The sequence below is a fragment of the Equus asinus genome, chromosome 22 (genome assembly GCF_041296235.1).
Source record: "Equus asinus isolate D_3611 breed Donkey chromosome 22, EquAss-T2T_v2, whole genome shotgun sequence".
NCBI classification, from domain to species: domain Eukaryota; kingdom Metazoa; phylum Chordata; class Mammalia; order Perissodactyla; family Equidae; genus Equus; species Equus asinus.
The window spans coordinates 31,224,023-31,249,177 of NC_091811.1; the positions used below are offsets into that span (position 1 = coordinate 31,224,023).

At 40.8% G+C, this 25,155-nt stretch overlaps 1 protein-coding gene across 2 annotated transcripts in view; it reads left to right on the forward strand.

Annotated features, from left to right (window-relative positions):
* The first annotated feature begins 20,467 nt into the window (after positions 1-20,467).
* The window catches only part of PDE3A (phosphodiesterase 3A), a 288,986-nt gene continuing 284,298 nt past the window's right edge, over positions 20,468-25,155 (forward strand). For both annotated transcript variants that reach the window (XM_014832421.3, XM_070493965.1), the window contains exon 1: positions 20,468-24,826. In XM_014832421.3, coding sequence (XP_014687907.1) covers positions 23,870-24,826 — 957 coding nt within the window. In that variant the 5' untranslated portion in view covers positions 20,468-23,869. The remainder of the gene's footprint in view (positions 24,827-25,155) is intronic.

Below are 25,155 nucleotides of genomic sequence, written 5' to 3' on the forward strand. Positions count from 1 at the left end.
AAACACTATATGAAATTGCAGTATTGATGGGGTCTTGAGGTTCTCTTTCCTCTGAAAGATTGACGTGACGTCCAGGTCAGTCCAACGTAATAGTTCTCAAAGTGTGATCCACAAGCCAGCAGAATCGGCACTACAGGGAATTTGTCAGAAAAACAAATTTGGGGTTCCACCTTTCTACCTAGTGAATCAGAAACTCTGGGGCAGAAACCCAGCCAAGCTTTCCAGTTGATTCTGAAATGCACTGGAGTTTGGAGACCACTGGTCAGGGAACATTCTTAAGCCTCTAGGACTTCAAGCCTGACTAGGTGGTAGGCAGGTTTGTGAGTGGTTAATGGCACATCAACACCTTTGCCTTTCACCTAACCAAATCTAGCGCGTTTATAATCTCCACCTGAAACAACGTCTCCTGTACAGCCTAGGGGTCTAACATTTCAACTAGATCGTTGACACGGATTAGCGAGAGAAATACTTCCATATCACTGCATATTTGCTTTAAAAATATGTTTTAGCTATTTGCCTCAGTATGCCACTTTGACCAATGTTATGTGATCTTGAAATAAAAAACCTTGTCTTATTTTAGGGCCTGCTTTGCCAAAAATATTTATGGCTTTCCCAACTTTGCCAGGATGGGAAAGCTGCAGAGGTTTGGTTTATAGCAAGCCGGCTTGGGTAGGTCAAGAAGGCCTGTGGAAAAATCTGAACTGTGCCTTTTTCCCAAACCAAATTCAGGCCATGGTCCAAGAAGAGAGAAATAAACACTCAGGTGAAGAATTCATTTCTTCTGGAATATTTAGAAGATCTTTTCAAAGAAGGCTTGATTTGGGATCGAAGAAATACAATAAAAATAAAGCTTTAGTGGGAATTGGTGAGTTTAAAATTTGGGATTGGATAATTGGGTAATGCTTTATTCCCAACCTGTTTGAAATCTTCAGATCATTTTGGGGTCATTCCTCTTAGTAATCTATAGTTCTTTACTCACTTTGGCACAGATAACGTACTGACCGAACCTACGATTGTTGTTATTTTGATGAATGTTTCTTAATATAATTGAGTGTTTTCATAGATTTCTTAAGGAAAACATTTGTTTATTTTAAAGCATGTTTTTTTTTCAAATAAAAGAATGACTTCTATAACTAAAAATTTGGTGCTTTCTTTTTTTTTTTTTAAAGGATTGGTACCTGGGCTAACAACTGTTGCCAATCTTTTTTTTTTTTTCTGCTTTATCTCCCCCAACACCCCCTGTACACAGCTGTATATCTTAGTTGCAGGTCCTTCTAGTTGTGGGATGTGGGACGCTGCCTCAACGTGGCCTGATGAGCAGTGCCATGTCGGCACCCAGGATCCGAACCCTGGGCCACCGCAGCGGAGTGCAAAGTTAACCACTCAGCCACGGAGCCGACCCCTGATCCTTTCTTCTTTGAAGTGTTTACACTTTATGCGTTTAGATGTTTGCCTGAGATTTTTGCCTAGTCACTATGCTATTTTGCGCAATTTCTTTCTTTAGAAGAAAGTATTAACTGGGGCAGGACATAAAGATATGGTGTTATATTGAGAGTTAACATGAAAGTGAAAAAGGAGCAAAGGATACATTTTAAAATTCATATTTATAATCTGATTTTCCCAACACACATCATTCTAGGGGCATGGATGGACAGGATTCTATAATCAAAGAAAACAGGGCAAAATAATGATCTCAATAAAAAATGTATTTCCAGGGGCCAGCCTGGTTGCGTAGCGGTAAAGTTCACGTGCTCTGCTTTGGCAGCCTGGGGTTTGCAGGTTCGAATCCCGGGCGTGAACCTAACACCGCTGCTCAGGCCACATAACATAGAAGCAAATTGGCACAGATGTTAGCTCAGGGCCAATCTTCCTCACCACAAAAAAAAGTATTGCCTAACAACTATCGTTGTTGCTGCAGCATCTCATGGTATTTCTTTCTGTCTTCCTTAATTATCCCCTGTGCTTATCACGTGAGTCTTTGTCCATATCTCTAATACTGACATTCCCCTTGTGACATCACCCTCATCATGACATAGCCTTGCCTTCATTTCAGTTTCAACGGTACTTACAGTGAAATAAAGAGAATACCTTCCCACAATTAGATTAAACTGAAAAGACTTGTCCCTTCTTTTCCCACAGTAGCACTTTCTTTTTCTATTTGATTTACTGATTTAGTCTCTTACAGCCTTCTTTTCCCAAAGAATCTGGCACAGGTTTCCTGAGGGCTGTCCCAGAAGACAATTTGTGTGACATATTATTTTGCTTCTTTCCTCCCCTCTAATTCCCAATGTGTCCCAACTCAAGTTCAAAAACAACCCTACCAGATAGGAGCCTCTTTTAAATCTTCCATAGTGCAGGAGAGGTAGATAGGTCACCATTTTTTGCCTAAATTCTTTTTTAAAAAATTAGGAACCCAGTGCATTCTGTCCTTGCCATTCTCATGAGGATGATTATGTCTTTCAAAAATATAATCCTAATCAACCCTCCTAAATGTGGTTATGTTACCGAACCCGAAGTGGGTTCCCTCCTGGCGAGTTAAACCAGACTCTGCACCAGAAGCAGTTGTCTCACAAAGTAAAGTATATTTGCAGCAAACAGGAGACCATGAGGAATCATTTCCAGAGTCACGGTGTCCCAGAATAAAGGCAAGCAGGGACCTTTTATTTCAGAAGGGGAATGAATATTCAAAAGGGAGAGGTGGGTATTTGCTTGCACAGGCTCAGTTGGAAAACATGCTTCCGCATACACTGCAGGTCACAGTAATAAGGCCTAAGCTCCTCCTGGAGAGATCTTAGCATTAAAAATAAGGCAAAGGTCATAGGCTAGCTCTTGCGGTGAGGCTTGGTCTGGTTCAGGGTGGTTGGTGATGGCATCTCCTTAACACAACAAAAGGAAAAAGAACAATTTGGAAAAACAGTTAAAATATCCAAACCCACCCTTGAGTTCCTCAGGGTGACTAGTTGGTGACAGCCAGAGATGACCAAATTTGTAGTAAATTTAGCCCCTAGCATTGTGACTCTGCGAACGTATAGAAATATAGTGTTTTGTTTAGAAATATCATTTATACAATTTCAATAGCCATTATCTAAATGGCCTTTTGGGACCCAGAGAAGGGTAATGCTGAGTTAGCTCTGGGAGTAAGAGTCCCAAGGCTATGCCATGGTAACCTCTTACTCAATTATTGGTATCTATTATGGACTAAATGTTTGCGTTCCCCCAAAATTCGTATGTGGACCCTCAAGGTGATAGTATTAGGAGATGAGACCTTTGGGAGTTGATTAGGTCATGAGGGTGGAGCCCTCATGAATGGGAGCACAGAGAGACTTTAGAGAGCTCTCTCCACCCCTTTGCCACGTGAGGTTATAGCAAGAAGTCAGCTATCTGCAACCAGGAAGTGAGCTGTCACCAGATACCAAATCAGCTGGTGCCTTGATCTTGGACTTCCAGCCTTCAGAACTGTGAGAAATAAATGTTTGCTTTTAAGCCACCCAGTTTATGGTATTTTTATTATAGTAGCCCAAACTGACTAAGATAGTACCCAAAAATGCTGTACCAAGGAGAAGCAAAGTGACCAAACTAGAGAAACTTAAATAAGAAGGTTAAGATCCAAGATAGTAGGTAAAATATTTAGTGAAGGAACCAAGACGCACTGTTTGGAGAATGGGATCAGTAGAGATTACAGAGTCTGATAGATCAAAGAGAGATTCAGAAGCACACAGGTCCACAAGCACACAGCTTGCCCACAGCAGAGGTCTTCCAATGCACAAGACGAGGAACATGGTCTTTAAAGCAAAGCTAATCCAGATCTACGTAAGCAGTATTTTGCTTTCTTTTCCATTATTTGGTGACTGGGAGCTTCCTTAGACTTTGCTTTGGGTATCGGGGTGCTCTGCCCATTGAATCCCACTTTGATCAACACTGAATCAATCCTTCACTCTTTTGTTTTAATCTTCTTTCCCTCAACCACTGGATGCTTCTCTCTGCATTGCATTTGACCGCAAACTTCACCTCCACTCTCCGTCTTTCCCACACTTCATGGTTGACTCCAGTAAATCTTACTGATTGTCTCTCCTTGGCTAAAATACCCTTGGTGAAGGAACATCACTAACTCCTAAAGTTGTCTATCTTTTCATTTTCGAATGGCTTTAATTGTTTGCAAATTCTTCCTTCTGTAGCCAGATCACAAAGCATTTACTCTACAATACGGTTGTGCAAACAAAATGTGGCTTCTTTTCTGTGTCAGTGACTGCACTGATCTTGTTCACACCTGCCTATTCCACACACAGACACACCAGATAGTGCGGACATTATAGACTTACCAATGGACAACATTTCTTTCAATTCAAAGAAGAACATTTATCCTTTCCAAATTTCAACTCCCTTTCATGGCTGGTTTCAATAATACATTTTTCATGATTGCATTTCCTTAGGTAATTGCTCAGTCTTTCAGATTTTAACCCTCTTTGTTCCCCTAAGATGATGTCTAAGTGTATGAGACCAGCTTGCTCTATTTACTTGTCTTTAGAGGAAGAAGTTTCTTCACATCCACAAGGTGTCCTCCAGATCATCTGCTCTCAGAACATTGGGAAGAGCCACCCAATCTACCACTTGGACTTGGGAATTCTAAGGGATGAGCTGTCTCATATAGTATTGCAGGTAAATGTGAAAGCACTCAACACTGCAGCCCGGGGGCCTGGCAATTTTACCCCAAGTGTGGAACAGCCCACCCGTGAAGAGCCCACTCTTCAATTTGATGTCAGGTCTTTGTTCATCTCCTGGGGCTCTCACCACATCTGCAGCCCCTCACTGGGGAATGTGGGAACCACTGGGCTCCTCAATACCAGGAACAGGCCAAAGGAAACCGGGAACCTGGCCTTGGCTTGACAGATACACCCAATACCCACAAGTGCCTCTGAGATACCACTCCTTAGCAAAGTTGGGCATGGCCCTGAGCTGAAGCCTGTCACTCTCCTTGGGGCCTGAAGCCTCCCGTTGCTACGTGGGGAGAAAACTATCCCTGTTGCTAACATTCACATTGGTTCTCAGTCACTCCACTTAATGCTCTGCAATAAATTGAGAAGGGTAACAGAACCCAGTGTCTGACCCACTTGCTTTATTCTGCCTCCTTTTTTCCCACAATCCCTGAGAATGAGATGTTTTTTGTACCTAACATCTGTCTCCTACTCCAGGTTAGCAAGACTAATGACTAGTGGTCTGCTGATAAACATTTAACAACTGGCAGTTTGGGAGAAGAAAATTGATTTGTAGTGTTTGCATTTCCACGGGGGAAGTACTCCTACCACAGCTGATTTCAAGCTACCAGCATGACGCGTCTAAATAAGTGGAGGAGGGATGCATATAATCGGCTCTTGGAAGCCAGTCCCACCCACTCCAGCACACCACTGCTCGTGGGCTGGCGGTCACACGTAAAGCAGTAGATTTGCTGTAGTATGGGCTGCGGTCTGAATCCTCTAGGTTTCCTTAGTTGATGCACTAGAGAGAGATTAAAACTCCCTCTTCCCCTTTTTATTCCAGTTTAACTGCAACTACTGTGCATATTCAGGGAGGATTATGCTTTGTTTTGTGCCTTTACCAAGTTGTCTACAATTTCAGGAAACTTTCGCGGTATATGAGCAGCCAAGAAATCATACCTGTGTCAGTCTGCATTTATCTTTCTTGAGATTCACGTCTATTGATATTATAGGTAAAGTTTTATTACGTCTTAAGTAGTGATACCCAATAATTTATATATTTGAAGTGCACATTAATGTATCATAAATTTTTTACCCTTTTTTTCACTTTATTGAGGTATAATTGACAAACTTGTAATGTATTTCAAAGCATGAAGTGTGACGATTTGATATATGTGTAGGTTGTGAAAGGATTCCCCCCATTGAGTTAATTCACACATCCATCACCTCACATATTTATCCCACTCCTTTTTCTTGGTGAGAACACTTAAGTTCTACTCTCTTAGCAAGTTTCAATTATGCAATACAGCATGATCACCTGTAGTCACCATGTTATACATCAGACTCTAAGACTTTATTCATCTTATAACTAAAAGTTTGTACCCTTTGACCAACCTCTGCCTATTCCCTCCACCGCACAGCCTCTGGCAAATACCTTTCCACTCTCTATTTCTATGAGTTCAACATTTTTTTTAGGTTACACATATAAGTGATCCCATGCAGTGTTTGTCTTTCTCTGTCTGGCTTATTCAACTTAGCATAATACCCTCCAGCTTCATCCATGTTGTTGCAAATGACTAGATTAACTTCCTTTTCAAGGCTGAATAATATTCCATTGTATATATTACCATATTTCCTTTTTTCTTTTTTTGAGGAAGATTAGCCCTGAGCTAACATCCATGCCCATCTTCCTCTACTTTATATGTGGGACGCCTATCACAGCATGGCTTGCCAAGCGGTGCCATGTCTGCACCTGGGATCTGAACCGGCGAACCCCGGGCTACCAAAGTGGAATGTGTGCACTTAACTGCTGTGCCACCTGGCTTGCCCCACCATATTTTCTTTATCCATTCCTCCATTGATAGACATTTAGGTTGCTTACATATGCTAGTTATTATGAATAGCACTGCAATGAACATGGAAGTACAGATATCTCTTTGAGATATTGATTTCATTTCCTTTGGATATATTACCACATGTGGGATTGCTGGATCATATAGTAGTTCCATTTTTAATTTCTTGAGGAACCTTAAATTGTTTTCCATAGTGGCTGTACCAGTTTACATTCCCACCAACAGTGCACAGACTTCCGTTTCTCCCGACCCTCACCAGCATTTACCTCTTGTCTTTTTGATAATAGCCATCATAACAGGTGTGAGTTGTCTCCTTTATATTAAAATTGAGAGATTATATAGATTTTTGAAATTATCTAGGTGGGTAGGTTACATTATCTGTGAATTTAATTTTAGTAAAGTAAAGGTGATTGTTTCAGGTTAAGATCCCCAAGAAGTGGACTCTGAGACAAAGATTTGAATGCCATTAGTTTATTTGGGAAGGAATCCCCAGAATGCACTGGTAGGAGAGTGGGGAAGTGAGATGAGAAGGGAAAAGAAAGGAAAGCAGTTGAATTAAAAAGCAGTTATGTCCATGGGGAACTGAAGCCCAATCTCATTGGGAGCTTCTGAGAGCTTGTCTCTCTCTCTCTCTCTCTCTCTCTCCTGAAAGCAATAAGTGCGTCTTTTGTTAATATTAATGAGGTGACTTTTGGAAAGCACCTAGGGATGGGGGATGGTTGCCAGGGGACTCAAACAAGTGATTGGAGGACTGGACCTTTCAGTTCCCCTGACCTCTGACCTCTAGGGAGGGGAGAGAGGCTGGTGATTGAATCAGTCACCAGTGGCCAATGATTTAATCAATGATGCCTCTGTAATGAAACCTCCCTAAAAGCCCAAGAGGAGGGAGTTTGGAGAGCTTCCAGGTCGATGAACACACGGAGATTTGGGGAGAGTGGCAAGCTTGGAGAGAGCACAGGAGGTCCGCGCCCTTTCCTCATTCCTTGCCCTGTGCATCTCTTCCATGTGGCTGTTCCTGAGTTATAGCCCTTTATAATAAACTGGTAATCTAATAACTAAAACGTTCCTTTGAGTTCTGTGAGCCGCTCCAGCAAATTCATGAAACCTGAGGAGGAGGTCATTGGAACCTTCAATCTACAGTTGGTTGGTCAGAAGCCCAGGAGATAACCTGGTCTCTCGACTGGTGTCTGAAGTAGTGGTGGTGGGGAGGGCAGTCTTGTAGGACTAAGCCCTTAATCTATGAGATTTGATGCTATCTCCAGGTAGATAGTGTCAGAATTGAGATGAATTATAGCACAGCCAGCTGGTGTCCAAGAATTGCTTGCTTGGTAGTGTGGAGAAAAACCCACACACTGGAGGCACATTAGATATGAGGCAGAGAACCACTGCACTATATTATGATCTAAACATTTATGTCACATCATTTCGTCTTGATAGCTGGACTCAATTGCTTTCATCACTGAAAATATCCCTCATTTTATTTTATGCTATCATTTGGAAACCAAAAAATATTTACATAAGGAAAGCCCAAGGACAGAGAGAAGGAAATAAAGCAAAACAAATATGACCTTTGTCCTCCCCCCAATTTTCAGGACCTCTTCAATGAGGACAGAGAAACACAGTCGTAAATGTGAGCAGGACTTGAAGTACTCAGGTACTGAGCACAGCTTGTGAGTTTTTCTGCAAGCAAGTGGTAACAGAGAGTAGTCTGTTCAGATCCCACTTAGTTCTACTGCTTGGGTGCAAGACGGAACTTATTTTAGCCGTCAGCCCAAATATATTGGTTAAATTATTACCATTTTAATTTAGAGGCAGCTGGGAAAATATATTCCAATTACTCCCAGTGACCACTGGATTCAAGATGTCTTTTTATTCCTTAATTATTAAGGATTGAGCTTTTGTAAGAGGAGGTGATGGTGACATCTCTCTCTCTCTTTCTCTCTCATTTAACACCTCCTTCATAGAGGTGTTGTGAGGATTTCTGCCTGTGTGGTAATGAACTTCAGTAGCCTGCTTCAAATTTCTCAGTGGAAATGGTGTTATAAAATTTTAAAGTAAAAAATATACTTCTACTAATAAGGATGTTGATCTTGAAATGCAATATGAAAACCAGAGACTGGAAATTTAAAATTTGTAATGAAATCCTCTAAAGCTGTGATCTCTTCAGACCTTGGGAGTTCAGCAGGGGTGGGCCCAGAGAAGACTTGGATGCAAGATGCTGCAGGATGTGGTGGCGGTGATTCAGTAGGTGGCCCTCTTCCATCCCAAAGTGGTCCAGAGCCAACTCTCAGCCCTGAGTTATGGAGCACTGTGCTGTAGGAGACCCAGCTATTGGATGGGATGTAAGACTGAGGTTCTGACCACTTCTGCTCATTAAAAATTCCAGGGCATTTTTATAAGGTTAAGGATGTATCCTTGTGTTCTACAATCTGGGTCCAGTTGGGTAGCAATAACTGGCTTCTTAGTAAGCTGTAGAAAAAAGAATAAGCATGGAAATTTCAGGAGGATGATTAACATTTCTATGGGAGTAAATCAGACAGATTGATTCAAAACTTTATTCTGAACTCATTTTACGTGGTAGCAAAACCAAACACCTGTTTGAGTAACTTTCTTATCGTGGTATGAATGCATCTGTAGATGACAGATAAATCTCCTTTTTAAATAAACTTGTGAGAATTAATTTAAGGAATCTCTCTGGTATTTATATATGATGATGGAATGACTTGCATTTTGAGGGTTTTATCTGGGCTTTTCTTTAGTCCCTTGGATAATTGATATTTAGGATAGAAAATGGAATAAGATACATAGTGAATGACAATACTTGTCTTAATTTTGAAGATCTGAAAGCTTTCCTGATCCCATTTAGCTATGTGTCACCCATAACTTCCAGAACTCTTAGTTATATGTCCCCATAACTTTACATGTAATGTATTCATCATAATTACAAAAATCAGAGCAAGAATGTCAAATTTACTCTTAACAGTAAATAGACTAGGGTCCTTGGAAAAGAAAAATAAATAAAGAGAAAAAATAAAATTAATATAAAGACTAGGTCAAGTTGAGGACAGTGATTATTCGAGAAAACTTACACATTCCTAGATTTATTTAGAGTCACCTCTTTCCTAAGATGGGAGAAGAACCATATTACTTTCTTCCATGCATCACTTACTGAGCTCAAAATGCCCATTTCTAGATTTTGGTTAAAGGAAATCATTGAGTCTAAGCTCTGTATGTAATTTGTCACTTCTGTGGAAAGTTACTTTTGCTCTGTGGTTCCAGTAGAATGAAAAAAATGCCTCCCAGTTTCAGGTCAGGCAGAGAACAACTCAGATTAACTAATGTGGCACTTCCCTCTTGGTACCTGAATGTGAAATACTGATTATATTGAGAAGCCCAGACAATGCCTTCTTTTCTGAATTTCATATTAATGGGGGGTAATAATAGAATTTAACATTTTCCCTTTTGTATTTGAGTTTAAGTCTTTAAGAGTAAATAATAGTTACCTGTAGACACATTACTTCTTTGCTACAGTTTCTACGAGTAATTATGTTTTAAATGCTGTATTTTGACACTTGCTACACAGATATTGAGTTCAAGCCAACCAGGCGTGCCGTTGTCATAAATGAGATGCTCTTCCCAGGCTGATGCTTTGGGGGAGACAAGAATTTAAGAAGAGTATAACAAATAGCCCTAGATCTTGTAGGATCCAATGCAGCTACAAATAAAAAGAAAATTGTAAATGTAAGGCATGTAGGATAACTACTCAAGCACCAGTATCCTTTAGCTACATTTACTTAAAGATGCAAAGTACTTAATTGTTGGATCATGGCATCAACAGACCTGAAATCCACACTGAATTGTGGATGGAGTACCTTAAGTGAGGCACCTGAAACATCTGTGCCTCTGTTTCTATATTTATCCAATTAGAATGCTATTATCTGCTCTGCCCATTTCATATATTTCATAGTGAACAACGTTAATAAATCATCTTTGAAAGCAAAGAATAAAACTATACTTAAATATTTGTAAGTATTTCTTTTCAGATAAGTCCTCTCTTTAGGACAAACTGCTTTATAATAGCCAAAAGACTAAACTATTGCATTTTCTACTTTTTTTAGTTATACATTTATTTTACTTTAAACAACATACAGCAATTGTTTCAAAACAAATTAACCAAACATCAAAACAATTACAATGTGTAAACAGTATAGAGAAAACCAGCAAGTTTTTTTAAATGACATACCTAGGCACAGAAAGAAATAATAGCAATTCCCCTTTCAGGAGTATCAGAGATAATGCAAAATATACTTTTTTCTTTTTATATTGCAGATTCATATGAAGTTGTCAGATTCATTGAGAGATCTATGTACGTTTTACCCAATTTCCCCAATGGTAACATTTTGAAAAACTGTAGCACAATATCACAAGCAGGATATTGACATTGATACAGACAAGATATAGAACAGATTCAGCACAACAAGGATCCCTTCAGCTGCCCTTTTAAAGCCACACACACTTCTTTCCCACGCAAACCCCTCCTTGACCTCTGCCAACCACTAATCTGTTCTCCTCTATTTCTATAATTTTTTTTTCAGTTCAAGAATGTTTTATAAGTGGGAATGTACAATATGCAATTTTGGGGGATTGGCTTTTTTCACTCAGCATAATTCCCTGGAGATTTATCCAAGTTATCTTGTGTAACACTAGTTTGTTCCTTTTAATTGCTGATTAGTATTCCACAAAATATACTTTTGCAATTCTAACCACATCTTATTGGGAACGCTGCTTTACTGAGAGGACCCTTGTTTTTGAGTAAAGTGCACAACAAAATAATCATAACACACAAAATGAGAAGGCTATTTCCTGCCTCAATCTATTTTTAAAATTCTGTTAGTTTAAATGAACTACTGTTGGAAGAGGTCATTGAAAGGACGCGACTGCCAGTTGACCTGAGAGCTGAGCTGGGCAATCAGAGGCTACTCACCTCCTCCCCGTCCTTGGAATGTACCTTCGCTTGTCTTCCCCGCACCAGAAGCTGCCCCAAGGACACAGCCTTCAGAGAGTAAGGTGTTGTTGAGACCATCTGGACGGTACATGTGACTGAACCCAGGTGAGGCCTCCATAGAAACTTTTAAGATTCTGGTGGGTGGGTGCAGAGATCTACTCATTTTGTGGCCATCCAAGTCAGGACTTGTATTTCTGTTCCCTTGCTTAATAAAACCGCCACCTACCAATCTGGAGTGGTCTGCCTCCTTATTTGGTCACTCTTTGCCCTCTGTGTACAAGGGCCAGTTTGCAAAGCAACAGCTATGAACAGCAATAACATGGCTGTAGCTGGAAAACACAGTTAACACAGTTTTAGGTTCCAATAATGTAAATTTTAGGTTTCATTAATGTAAATATGTATCCACGATCATGGGAAACAATGCAATAGTTTTGTTTTCTTCTGCATCAGCAAAATCAGACCTGGAGCATTCCAGAATGATGCTGACAAGCAGGCATGAAGGCTACAAGAATACTGAAGGACCAAAATCCAAGTTGTCCAATAAGTTGTTCTACAAATTGGGATTTCCTCTCTTGAAGAAAATAAGGCTTCATAAAGACTGCAAATATTTTAAATGCTGCTATGTATAGAAAGTAACAAAGTCTTATTTTGTATTTTTCCAAAAGAAAAACTGGGAAATATATTTGAAAAGAGGTAGATTTTGCTTCAATGCTTTTTTCCCCCGGTTTTATTGCGATATAACTGATGTATAAGGGGAAGTTTCTTAAAATTCCTAAGATTAAGAGCTCTCTCTTAATCTTAAATCTCTTAAAGGTATTGCAGAGCCAAGACAATTAAAAGAGGAAAAAATAATCTTTCAACAAATTGTGATGGGTAAGCTAAATAGCCACATGCAAAAGAAAGAAATTGGACCCCTGCATCACACCAAATACAAAAATTAACTCAAAATGGATCAATGACTTAAACGTAACAACTAACACTATAAAACTTTTAGAAGAAAACATAGAAGTAACTCTTCATTACCTTGGATTTGGCAATAGTTTCTTAGATATAAAACCAAAAGCATAAGCAACAAAAGAAAATAATCCATAAATTGGCCTTTATCAAAAGTTAAAACTTTTATGCTTTAAAAGATAGAAAATGTGAAAAGACAATCCACAGAATGGGAGAAAATATTTGCAAATCATATCTGATAAAAGACTTGTATTCAGAATATGTAAAGAGCCTGTATTATGGTATATCCATTCAATGGAATATTATTCAGCCATAAAAAGAAATGAGTACTGATACTTGCTACAAGATAGATGAACCTTGAAAATATGCCAAATGAAAGAAGTCAGACACGAAAGGTCAGGCATTATATGATTTCCTTTGTATGAAATGTTCAGAACAGGTAAATCCATAGAGACAGAAAGCAGATTAGTGGTTGCCAGGGCTGGGGGGAGTGGGGAATGAGGAGTGACTACTAATGGGAATAGAGCTTCTTTTTAGGGTCATGAAAACGTTCAGGAATTAGATAATAATGATGGTTGCACAACTTTGTGGATAGACTAAAAACCACCGAACTGTACACTATTTTTTTTTTTTTGAGGAAGATTATCCCTAAGCTAACATCCGATGCCAATCCTCCTCTTTTTGCTGAGGAAGATTGGCCCTGAACTAACATCCATGCCCATCTTCCTCTACTTTATATGTGGGACACCTGCCACAGCATGGCTTGATAAGCAGTACATAGGTCCTCACCTGGGATCCGAACCGGTGAACCAGGGCTGCTGAATTGCAGTGTGTGAACTTAACAACTAGGCCACTGGGCTGGACCCTAAACTGTACATGTTAAAGGGACAAATTGTATAGTATGTAAGTTGTAGCCCAATTGAAAATTTAAAAAGTAGAGGGATTTCCCATCTTTGGAAATTTTCAAGCTGTGAGAATTTTGATTAGATGAGAGACAGATGGTAACCTGTAAATTCTCTCAGATTCACATTATATTGGGGGATACATTATACCATTAAGAACAAGCCCTGGAATCAAAAATCAGGGGATTTGAGTTCTGTGTCTTTGCTGTTGTATTAGCTTGAGCAAATCTCAGTCTCTCTGGGTCTTAGTTTCCTTTTGTGTAAAACAGGGATGCTATAAGGGATAATATAAGCTTCACTGACATCCATACATTGAGAAGATTAATTAGGATAATAAATATAAAGTTACTTTAAAAGCTGCAAAGTACAATATAAATGTTGTATTAGGATATTTCCAGAATTGTATAATTTATTCTTTTTATGAGTGAGTTTTGAATCCACTTTATAATCTCATTCTATTTTAAAATATGCTTTCTCCTTAGGTTAAAGGAAAAGAGCAGTGAGTGATGGATTGTTCAGGGTTTCAATTAGTAAGCTGTCTGGATTTTCAATTAGTAAATTATCTGTATTCTTTTTTTTGATCTCTCCTTCCATCAATGGCCTAATTCTAGATATTTGGTTGATTATAATTTCCTCCAAAATGATAAAGAAGCTCAAAACACTTTGTTAACCTTTAGAAACACTGGTAGGTTTCATATAAAAAAAGGATTAAATTTATAGATAAAAGATGTTTCTGGACTATGTGTAAATTTTGTCCTGTCATCCTACTATCATATGCAAAAATAGTAATAGTTTGGATGCTATTATAATTTCTGAGGGTAAAGTAAAAGCTAACTTTAAAATTCCATAGTGTTGGGATATCAAAAGAAATAGGCTAAACTTATATTTTTCCTTTCTATCAAGTAACCCTCAAATTTTTCTCTATAAATACGCTCTAACTGAAAACACAAACCACCCTTAACTTCTAACATTTGAGAATGGTCTGCACATCAGTAGCAGCTGCAGAACAGAGGTATTTGCTCAGGAAGTCAGGAAGAGCTCAGTCTTGGATAATTTATCAGTAATGTACTTGGCAGGTACTGTGTTTTCATTCTTCTACTTCTTCTCTCAAAGTAGATTTTTTTCATGTTATTACATACTGCTTTTAAATTTTAGTAAAATTCATTCTTCTTTGTAAAATAGTCCTTGAGGTGTTCCTTTAATAGGCCCATTTTTGTAGACTATAGTGAATATGACCTGTAATTCATTTATGAAGATGATGCTACTGAAAATCTCTGCCAACTCTTCCCCTGTTACACACCCATCCTTTGCCCCAGCAACAAAATATTTAATTTCTTGGATTTTTTTATACTTTTATTGTACGACTCTATCCAGAGTCCAGTGGAAGAGAATTTTTGTTTTGTTTAAAATTAAAGTAAATGGTCTTAAAGAATATGACACAGGGCCAGCCCAGTGGCATAGTGGTTACGTTCCACGTACTCTGCTTCAGAGGCCTGGGGTTGATGGGTTCCGAACCCAGGCATGGACCTATACACTGCACATCAAGCCATGCTGTGGAAGCATCCCACATACAAAACAGAGGAAGATTGGCACAGATGTTAGCTCAGTGACAATTTTCCTCATCACAAAAGAAAGAAAAAGATACAAGAGTAAATCTTTATGTTCTCAGGCTTTTGCCAACATATTGCTTATATTTTGAGATTAGGATTATTTTTAAAGTAATTATTACTGAACAGAAATCAATTCACATTTAGTCCAAACTTCATCCTTCCACTACCATTTACCTCTACAGATACAATTGAAAATTGCCATTCATAACAATTGATCTGAGACACTACACAATTTTGAATCACCACAGATTCAGTTAAACTTGTCAGGCTGATGTGCTAAAGCAGAGAAGTGGGATAATTTATTTTAATAAAATTCTTTAAAATAGTAATATAAGCAATTTTAAAGCTCTTATAACCCATACCATTTATAGTATTTTACTATTGTATAAAACAGAGGTACAATAAATGCATTCCCACTCTTCTGTTTGACTCAGTACTCTGTGCCCTGCTCTCATGGCTCATGATTTCCTTCCTCCTTAATAGTCTTGTCCACTGGGATTGAGACATGGAGGGTGCAAAGAATTCTAGAAAGGAAAGCAGAAGTCTTCACTTTTATACATAACGTCACCTTTTGATACAATATATGAACATGAGACATGTATATGCTGATTTCACACACACAAAAACAATGTATCATTATTTGGGAGATGTTAATAGAATAAATATTTGTATTATTACATAATAATTCACTTTTTGAGGAGTTACAGTATTTGCAGGTTCAGAGGAGAGTGTTACTGATGTTACTGATGAGTTACTCATGTTATCAATAAGAGTAACTCATGTGATGGTGAAGATGTCAACGTCTGGTAGGAAAGAATAGTTTTTCATAGTATTCCCATAATTCTTTGCATTTATGTGTTATCTGTTGTAATTTCTCCTATTTCTAATTTTATTTATTTGAGCCTTCCCTCTTTTTTCTTAGGGAGTCTGGCTAAGGGATGTCAATTTTGTTTATCTTCTCAAAGAACCAGCTCTTAGTTTCATTGATCCCTTCTACTGTCTTTTTGGCTTCTATTTCATTTATTTCTGCTCTAATTTTTATTATTTCCCACCTTCTGCTGGCTTTGTTATTCTTCTTTTTCTAGTTCTGTTAGGTGTAGTTTAAGACTACTCATTTGAGATATTTCTTGTTTGTTAAGGTGGGCCTGTATTCCTATGAATTTCCCTCTTAGGACCGCATTTGCTGCATCCCATATGAGTTGCTATGATATATTTTCATTTTCATTTGCCTCCAGATACTTTTTTTTCTTTTTTCTTTTCTTTCTTTTTTTTTTTTTAGGAAGAGTTGCTTTATGTACCTTGTTGCTCCTGTGTTAGGTCCATATATATTTATAAGTGTTATGTCCTCTTGTTGGAATCTCCCTTTTATCATTATATACTGCCCCTCTTTGTCTCTCACTGCCTTTTTTATCTTGACATCTACTTTGTCTGATATAAATATGGCAACACTTCTTTCTTTTGTTTGCCATTTGCTTGAAGCATTATCTCCATCCCTTTGCTCTGAGCCCGTGTTTGTCTTTAGAGCTGAGATGTGTTTCCTGGAAGCAGCATATTGTTGGGTCTCGTTTTTTAATCCCTCCAGCCACTCTGTGTTTTTTGGTTGGAGAATTCAATCCATTTACATTTAGAGTGATTACTGATATATGAGGGCTTAATAATGACATTTTATGTCTTGTTTTCCAGTTCTTCTGTATTTCTCTTGCTTCTTATCCAGTGTATTTCTGACTACCATTTCAGTTTTGTGATTTTCTATGATGGTTTTCTCTTTACTTATCATTTGTGTCTCTGTTCTGACTTTTTGTCTAGTTGTCACATGAGGCTTGTATAAAAGATCTCATAGATGAGATAGTTCATTTTCTGATAGCCACTTATCTTCTTAGCCTAAGCAGGTTCCATCCCTTTCTTCTTCCCCATCTAAGTTATTGTTGTCATGACTTATTCTGCTTTGTGTTATGAATTTGTGATTAAAATGAAGTGTTTATAGTTATTTTTGATGCTTTCCTTCCCTTTATCTTTAATGTTATAATTAAGGGTTTGCTAACCTGTTCTGATAGAGAACTGTGATTTTCTGATTTTGTCCATCTATTTACCTCCTTGCTCAATGCTTTGTAAATATTTTCTCTTTCTTCTCCTCAGGTATGAGGGCCTTCTTGATCATTTCTTGTAGGAGGGGGTCTTGTGTCAATGAACTCCCTCAGCTTTTGTTTATTTGGGAAAGTTTTTACTTCTCCATCATATCTGAAGGATAGTTCCACTGGATAGATATTCCCAGCTGAAAGTTTTTGTCTTTCAGAATCTTGAATATATCATTCCACTCTCTCTTAGCCTATAAGGTGTCTGTTGAGAAATCTGCTGAAAGCCTGATAGGCTTCCTTTGTAGGTTATTTTCTTCTGCCTTGCTTCCCTTAATATTTTTTCTTTGTCATTGGCTTTTACTAGTTTTACTAATATATGCCTTGAAGAAGGTCTTTTCACATTGATATAACTAAGATTTCTATTAGCTCATTTACATGTAATTCCAGCTCCTTCCCCAGGTTTCGTAAGTTCTATTATTTCTTTGAAGAAGTTCTCTGCTCCTCTCTCCCTTGCTTCTCCCTCTAAATACCTATAATCCTTATGTTGCATTGCCCAATTGAGTCAGATATTTTTTGGAGAATTTCTTCATTTCTTTTTAGTTTTCTCTCCTCCTCCACCTGAAGCATTTCTATATTTCTGTCCTCTAAATTACTAATTCTGTCCTCCATAATGTCAGCTCTGTTTTAAAGGATTCTAGATTTTTTTTTAATATCATACATTGTGTTCTTCATCTCCAGCATTTCTGGCTTTTTTTTTTTTTTGAGTTTCAATCTCTTTTGTGAAGAATTCCCTCTGCTCATTAATTTTATTCTTGAGTTCATTGAACTGTCTTTCTGAGTTTTCTTGTAACTTGTTGAGTTACTTTATGATAAATATTTTGAATTCTCTGTCATTTAGATTGCAAATTTTTGTGACTTCAGGATTGGTGTCTGGACACTTGTCATTTTCATTCTGATCTGGAGTGCTAATGTACTTCTTCATGCTGTTTGATGGGGTGGACCTTTGCTCGCACATAGTGGTAGTCTCTGGTTGCAAATTCCACCTTCCACAACCAGGAGGGCAGGAGCTGTGTCTTCTGAGCCCTCTGCATCCCCTGGCAGTTGTGCTTGTCTGTTGGAAGTTGTGCTGATAGGGCTCTCTGCAACTGGCTATTGCTGCTTCACACCGGGAGCTTTGGCAGGGATTGTCTGCCCTGGCTGACAGGCCGAGCTGGTGCACTAGGCAAGGTAGGGGGGGAGTAGGTACTTTCTTTCCAGCCTGTGCTCATGCTCTGCACTCACTGGTGGTACACCTGGGCTGCTCAGCCTGGTGGGGGCTCCTCTGTGGTGACTGAGCCACCAGTGTGGAGCAATCCCACAGGCTAAGTAGCAGCTCTGAGAGTGACAGCGTTCCTGCAGAGGGCTGCCTTTTATCCTGTTTCCTCTCAGAGTCACATGCTGGCTGCTATATAAGGTCCTGTACCCTAGATAACAGTTGCTGGGGAGGGAGAGGAGATCTGCTTACCTCTTTCCACTGCTTCCTGGGGGATCCAGTACCCCCACCTTCAGACGTATGGGTGTATGGATCTCTCAGACATCTATTGTGTTGTGTGGCTGTCCTCTGTTTGTCAGTGAATGTCCTCTTCATTGTATCTTAGCAGGGAGAGATCAAGGGAACAGTTCACTCCACCATGATGCTGATGTCAGTCTCCGCAAGTTTTTTTAAAGCAACCCTTTGTAAAAAGTGCTGCTTGCATGATTTTGCCTATTGGTCCACTCTGCGCAACAGAACCTTAGATGCAAAATTTTGAGGGACGTGTCCACTTGAGCAATTTTATGTAAAAATACATGGAAATTGTCTTTAACTTAGGACTTTATAAGATAATAAAGTTATTTTTTTAAATGCATTCTTTCACCCTGTATTCACTGATTTCATTTATTTATTAAGTATTTACTGAGCTTCTGTCCTGTGCGAGGCACTATGCTGGTCATTTGTGGTACACAGAAGATAAGACAAAGACATTCATGGTCTTTGTTCGCATGGCACTTACACTCTAGTGAAGGGAGGTACATGATAAAAAGGAAAACAAATAAATGAATAAGACCATTTTGTGTGGTGATAAGTGCTACAAATATAACGAAACAGGGTAGTGTGATAGTTAAAATGTGTGTGTGCACATGGAGTCCCAAGACTCTGGTAAGTTTGTTGGGAAAAAGCCTCTCTGAAAACATAACATTTAAGGTAAGGATTGAAGGAGCAGAAAAAGCTAGCTATGTGAAGATCTGTAGATATCAACATCCTGAACAGGGTTTTCAATTTGACATGATAAAGAACAGAAAGATGGTTTGGGAGGCAAGAGATGCAATCCCCATCAGAAGCCACTAGTCACATGAGGCTATTAAAATTTAAATTAATTAAAATAAAATAAAATAACAAAACTCAGTTCCTTAGTGGTACCAGCTATGTTTAAAGTGCTTAACAGCCACATGTGGCTAGTGGCTACCATATTTGACAGTGCAGAGTATATTTCCAGCATTGATGGACGTTCTGATGGACAGTGTTGCACTAGTGAAGTAAGAGAGTTGGAATAAGAGGAGAGGTCACAGAGACTGGCTTGGAGAGATCATGAAGGTCCTTGCAGGCTGCCATGGGGATTTGGGGTTCTATAAGTGCAATGGGAAGCTTTTAGATGGTTTTAAGCAGGGAGTGACATCATTTGATTTACACTTTAAAACTCTACTCTGGCTGTTGTGTAGAAAATGAATGGTAGGAGAGTGAGATCAGTTAGAAAGTTATTGCCATTGTCCTGGCCCGGGATGATGATGGATCTTTGGTTGGTTTTATAAGAGGGATGGTGAGAAGTAGATGGATTCAGGATATACTTTAGAGAGAGAATCAAGTGGACTTGCTAATAGACTGTAAGTAAAGCAAGGAAAACAGAGTAAGGAATTGAGGGGAATGACGTCTTTTGGGGTCTGAGCAACTTGTTGGTGGTTATGTTTCTTCCTGGGGTGGGAGATTACTGAGGAGAAATAGTGTGGGTGTGTGGGGGTTGGTGGTGGAAGGGCAGGGAGGGAATTGTAAGTTAAGAATTTTGCTTTGGATACATTCTCTTTTAGATACCCATTGGGCATACATGCAGACAGGTCTGCTGGGTAGTGGTGAATGAGTGAACCCATACTATGAAGTGTAAACTTTCTGAATTTAACAGTAGAATTCTTTTAAGCATTACTATATTTGGCAAAGTGTAAATGATATGCAATGGGATTAATTTCTAGATCCTTTTCACAAAGTACTAATGAAAGCACCGTGGCTAGATTTGGCTAAGTGGGGAATTTTCTCAAGTCAAATTTGAATTTTTCTTTTCTTTTTCCATATTCTATTTTTCTTTGTGTACACATTTTCCTTACCTTTTGGTTGTGTTGTCACTTTCTTGAATTAGGACTCACCAGTTTTTATTTCTACGTGATTGCTCAACGTCCACTTTATATTTTGGGTCTTATTTAATGTAATTTGTTCCACACAGTGTCAGCCACTTCTTTCAGTTAGTATAGTGATGCTGCTTTCTGTGTCTCTATAATGAATATTTTGTTGTTGTTTTTGTTTATCTGTCTCCAGTTTCTGGATGGTAATGAGGGGATGGTGGGGTGGAATCTATCTTCTTTCCTTTTGGTGGAACAAAGAAATTTCTGGTTAAGATTTTTGTTGAGAATGGGGAAAAACCCAGATGCCAAGACACCACTTCTGTAATATATTGAACACTCAAGGATGTCACTATTTAACATACAGATCTAGTATTTTTGTTTTATCTTCCTCTTTTTTTGCTTGAGGAAGATTCACCTTGAGCTAACATCTGTGCCAATTTGCTTTTTGCTTGAGGAAGATTTGCCCTGAGCTAACATCCGTGCCAATATTCCTCTATTTTTGTATGTGGGTCACTGCCACAGCATGGCCACCAATGAGAGGTGTAGGTCCATGCCTGGGAACTGAATCCGGGCTGCTGAAATGGAGCACACTGAACTTAACCAGTAGGCCACAGGGCTGACCCCTGTTACACTATTGTTTTTTTTTTTTTAATGTCTACATTCCATCTCTTACAAGTTCAGTTTTTATGATGATTTATTATTTTTCCTAAAGAATGGAGACAATTGTCAGGGTAGGGGACAGAGAAAATGGAAATATTCTAAAATCCTCCTCATTATGCCTTTCCTTCTAACCTTGACATATGCCCAGATTTTTACAGGTTTTCATTTTAATATGCTATTTTTGATGCCAATAGTTATTAGCATGATTTTCTAATCAAGGTTTTTACTCTGAAGTGTCCCAGGTAGGCTCTGGCATATGAATCATACGTCTAAAAAAGAAACTCAGAAAACTATGTGTGCACTCTAGGGGGCTCATTTGTCTTTGGCAAAGACATTGTTGCTCCTGTTTCCTTAATTATTAAACAGATGGTGTCCACTGCCATTGACTAGCTGCCCAACTTGTTCTCCATGTGGTAGCACAGTTCTGAACATCTGATGGAGAGAAGCTGTATCATCACAGCTCATACATTTATGTCATAATATCAATATTAATACTTGTCTCTAACTAGAGCAGGCTGTTTCCCATGAAACTACATTTAAGACTTAAGCTGTCTTCTCCCGTACCCCCAAGAATTAATTTTATCTCAAGCATCTATCTTCTTTGGCTTTTCTTTATATTGCTTCATCTCTGCACACAAAATGCAGTGGCATATTGAACCAATTATCGAAATACTCCAGGCTATAAACACACTTTAACCTGGAATGTCAAGATAATTAAGACAAAATTGGATTATTAATACTATTATTAGTGAGAGCAAATGACATCTAAGGTAGCCATATTAAAAATGAAGCAAGGACTATCAGATTCTTGTTCTAAGTGTAAAGAGAAACTAGCTCCCAACATTGATGGATTTTTAAGTCCATTGAACAGATAATGAATTATTTATAATCTGCCAAAAAAGTTAGCTTTAAAATTTTCCTTTAGTTTCCCAAATCTTACATTACTATAGTACATGAACAGTGCACCCTGTAAACATTAACAACTAAGATCCTGATTTTTTTCTCATAAGCTTTCTTCATGGTAGACATAGTATTTCACAACCTTAGACCGTCTTTTAAGATCTTTCCTAGTGTTAATCTACCTGTCCTCGCTCCCCCCTCGAGATTTCTTTATATTACTTTCTGATTGACTATTTGGTCTTCCTAATTTTGTAAACCGTCTCCAGGCTAGGGTCACTTAATGTCTAAGTTCCCATCCACTATGAACAACCGTCACTGATACTCTCATATACTGGATTTTTTTAAAGTAACAGTTTAAAAAAAAATGAATCCCCTCCCCTTCTCTTTAATAATGATGCTATTTAGCGTCTGGGTAACTTGTTGAGATTTTCCTTCATTTGGACCAACAGGAAAGGCTTGCGTTCTCTGTCGAAAACAGACCTTCCAGCAGGAGCAGCCAAAGCATTACAATGCCACCTGAAATTGGTTTGCTGTTAGGACTGACTTGAGAACATATGAGCCTCTTTGAATCACTCAGACAGTAGATGTGGCTGTCATTTTTAATGACAGCAGGAAGGATGTTGGCTCCCATAGCCTGCCAAGTAGCCAAGCACAATCCTTTTTTTCCAACGTCCTAGGCAGCTCAGCCTGAGGGCCAGCCGCAGACCCCCGCACCCCCGGGCTGCGGCGAGCTGGGCGGTGGACCCGCCACAGCAACCCTTTCTCCAGCGTGCTGGTGGTGCGGGCCCCGCGTGGCAGAAAGCAGAATGGAGCTGAGAGCAGCGCCTCCTCCGGGGGAGGGGGCGGGAGCTCGGCTGGGAAAGCTTTCCTAGGGAGTAGCCTTAAAGAAGAAAGCGGAATTGCAGATCACTCCAGTTGCCTACTTTTTTATATAGTTTTAACCAGTCGTCTCCACTCGCTTCCCTTCTGCAAAACTGCAAATCACCACCAACCTCGCACCAAAAAGAAGGAAAAAAAACCCCAAACGAGCAAATCTCATTCTCCCTTCTCACCCTCCCTTTCCTCTCACCCTCCCTTCCTCTCTAGCTCGCTCGCTCTCCCTCCCTTCCTTCTCTTGCGGCAGCCGCTCGTCTCTCGGACTGTGTCTTTCTCCGACGGGACTTAACTTCTTGGTTATTTCTCAGCCCCCTTTCCATTTCTTCCACCCTTTGCCATGAACTGGACCGACAGACGCAGGGGAGGCTTTGCTTTCTGCCCCAGGGAATGGCGGTTGGCCTCCTGGGGCCGTGCTGGGGAGGATCGGCCGAGGAGAAAGAAAGAGTGATAGAGAAAGAGCTGCAGGAAGGAAGAGAAGGGGGACCTCCGTCTGCCTCGGCGCAGCGCAGCGCCGAGCTGCGCCCGAGATGGCCCCGAGCTCGCCCTGCGCCCCCGGCTGCTCCAGCGTCTGCGGCCCCCGTGCGCCGGACGCATTGGGCAACCTTTAAAACCCTGAAGAAGCAAGAGACCCCGGAGGATATTAAGTCGGGGGTAGGGGTGGAGCAGAGGATTTTTAAAAGCTTTTCAAAGAGAGGAAAAGAGGAAGTCTGATCATTTCTGCCTGTGCTAGCTTTCAACTTGGAGGCGTCTCTTTGGAGCATCTAGTATTCTCTAGGAGTTATTCGAAAGCTGAAACTTTCAGTGGCTCGTGGGCCTGGGGAGAAGAAGAAGGGATTCCGAGGGTGGGACTGGGCAGAGAGAGAGAGCGTGCGTGTATGTGTGTGGGTCGCGGTGGGGGCGTCGGGGGGACCTCGGGGATTCCGTGAAGAGGGCACACCATGGCAGTGCCCGGCGAGGACGCCCGAGTCAGGGACAAGCCCGGCCACGGTGGGGCGAGTCTAGCCCCCACGGCGGGCCCGGACTGCCACCGTCGCGCGGGCCCCGCATCGCCGCGGGACTCGGGCTGCCGCGGCTGCTGGGGAGACCTGGTGCTGCAGCCGCTCCGGCGCTCCGGGAAACTTTCCTCGGCGCTCTGCGCGGGCTCCCTGTCCTTTTTGCTGGCGCTGCTGGTGAGGCTGGTCCGCGGGGAGATCGGCTGTGACCTGGAGCCGAGTAAGGAGGCGGCGGCGGCGGAGGAGGAAGCGGCCCCGGGAGCAGGAGGGGGCGTCTTCCCGGGGCCTCGGGGAGGTGCTCCCGGGGGCGGCGCGCCGCTCAGCCCCTGGCTGCAGCCCTCGGCGCTGCTCTTCAGTCTCCTGTGTGCCTTCTTCTGGATGGGCTTGTACCTCCTGCGCGCCGGGGTGCGCCTGCCTCTGGCCGTCGCGCTGCTGGTCGCCTGCTGCGGGGGGGAAGCGCTCGTCCAGATTGGGCTGGGCGTCGGGGACGAGCACTTACTCTCGCTCCCCGCCGCGGGGGTGGTGCTCAGCTGCTTGGCCGCCGCGACATGGCTGGTGCTGAGGCTGAGGCTGGGCGTCCTCATGATCGCCTTGACTAGCGCGGTCAGGACCGTGTCCCTCATTTCCTTAGAGAGGTTCAAGGTCTCCTGGAGACCTTACCTGGCGTACTTGGCCGGCGTGCTGGGGATCCTCTTGGCCAGGTACGTGGAGCAAATCTTGCCGCAGTCCGCGGGGGCGGCTCCGAGGGAGCATTTTGGGTCCCAGCTGATTGCTGGGACCAAGGAAGATATCCCGCTGTTTAAGAGGAGGAGGCGGTCCAGCTCTGTGGTGTCCGCCGAGATGTCGGGCTGTAGCAGCAAGTCCCACCGGAGGACCTCCCTGCCCTGCATACCGAGGGAACAGGTAAGCCCTGGCGGCTCCTCCCTGGCCTCTCGGGAAAACTTGAAACACTTGGGAACTGGCGCAAAGTGGAGGGAATCTGAGCGCTGGGAACTAAAGGAAAGATTGCCTAGAAAAGTCGTGTGACTCCAGAGTTAGGAGAAAACTAGCGAGTTTTTCTCCCTCTCTCACACCGTATTTTGTAATTTGAACAACAGGAATAGGAATAAATAATAAAACTAGATGGCACTTGTAGGGTCTTCCACAGCTGGGCTAACTTTTTAGATCTGCTACACCTGGCTTGTGGCTTGCCTACACTTTTAAGTATCCTCCTACTTTGCTCCTTTAGCAGG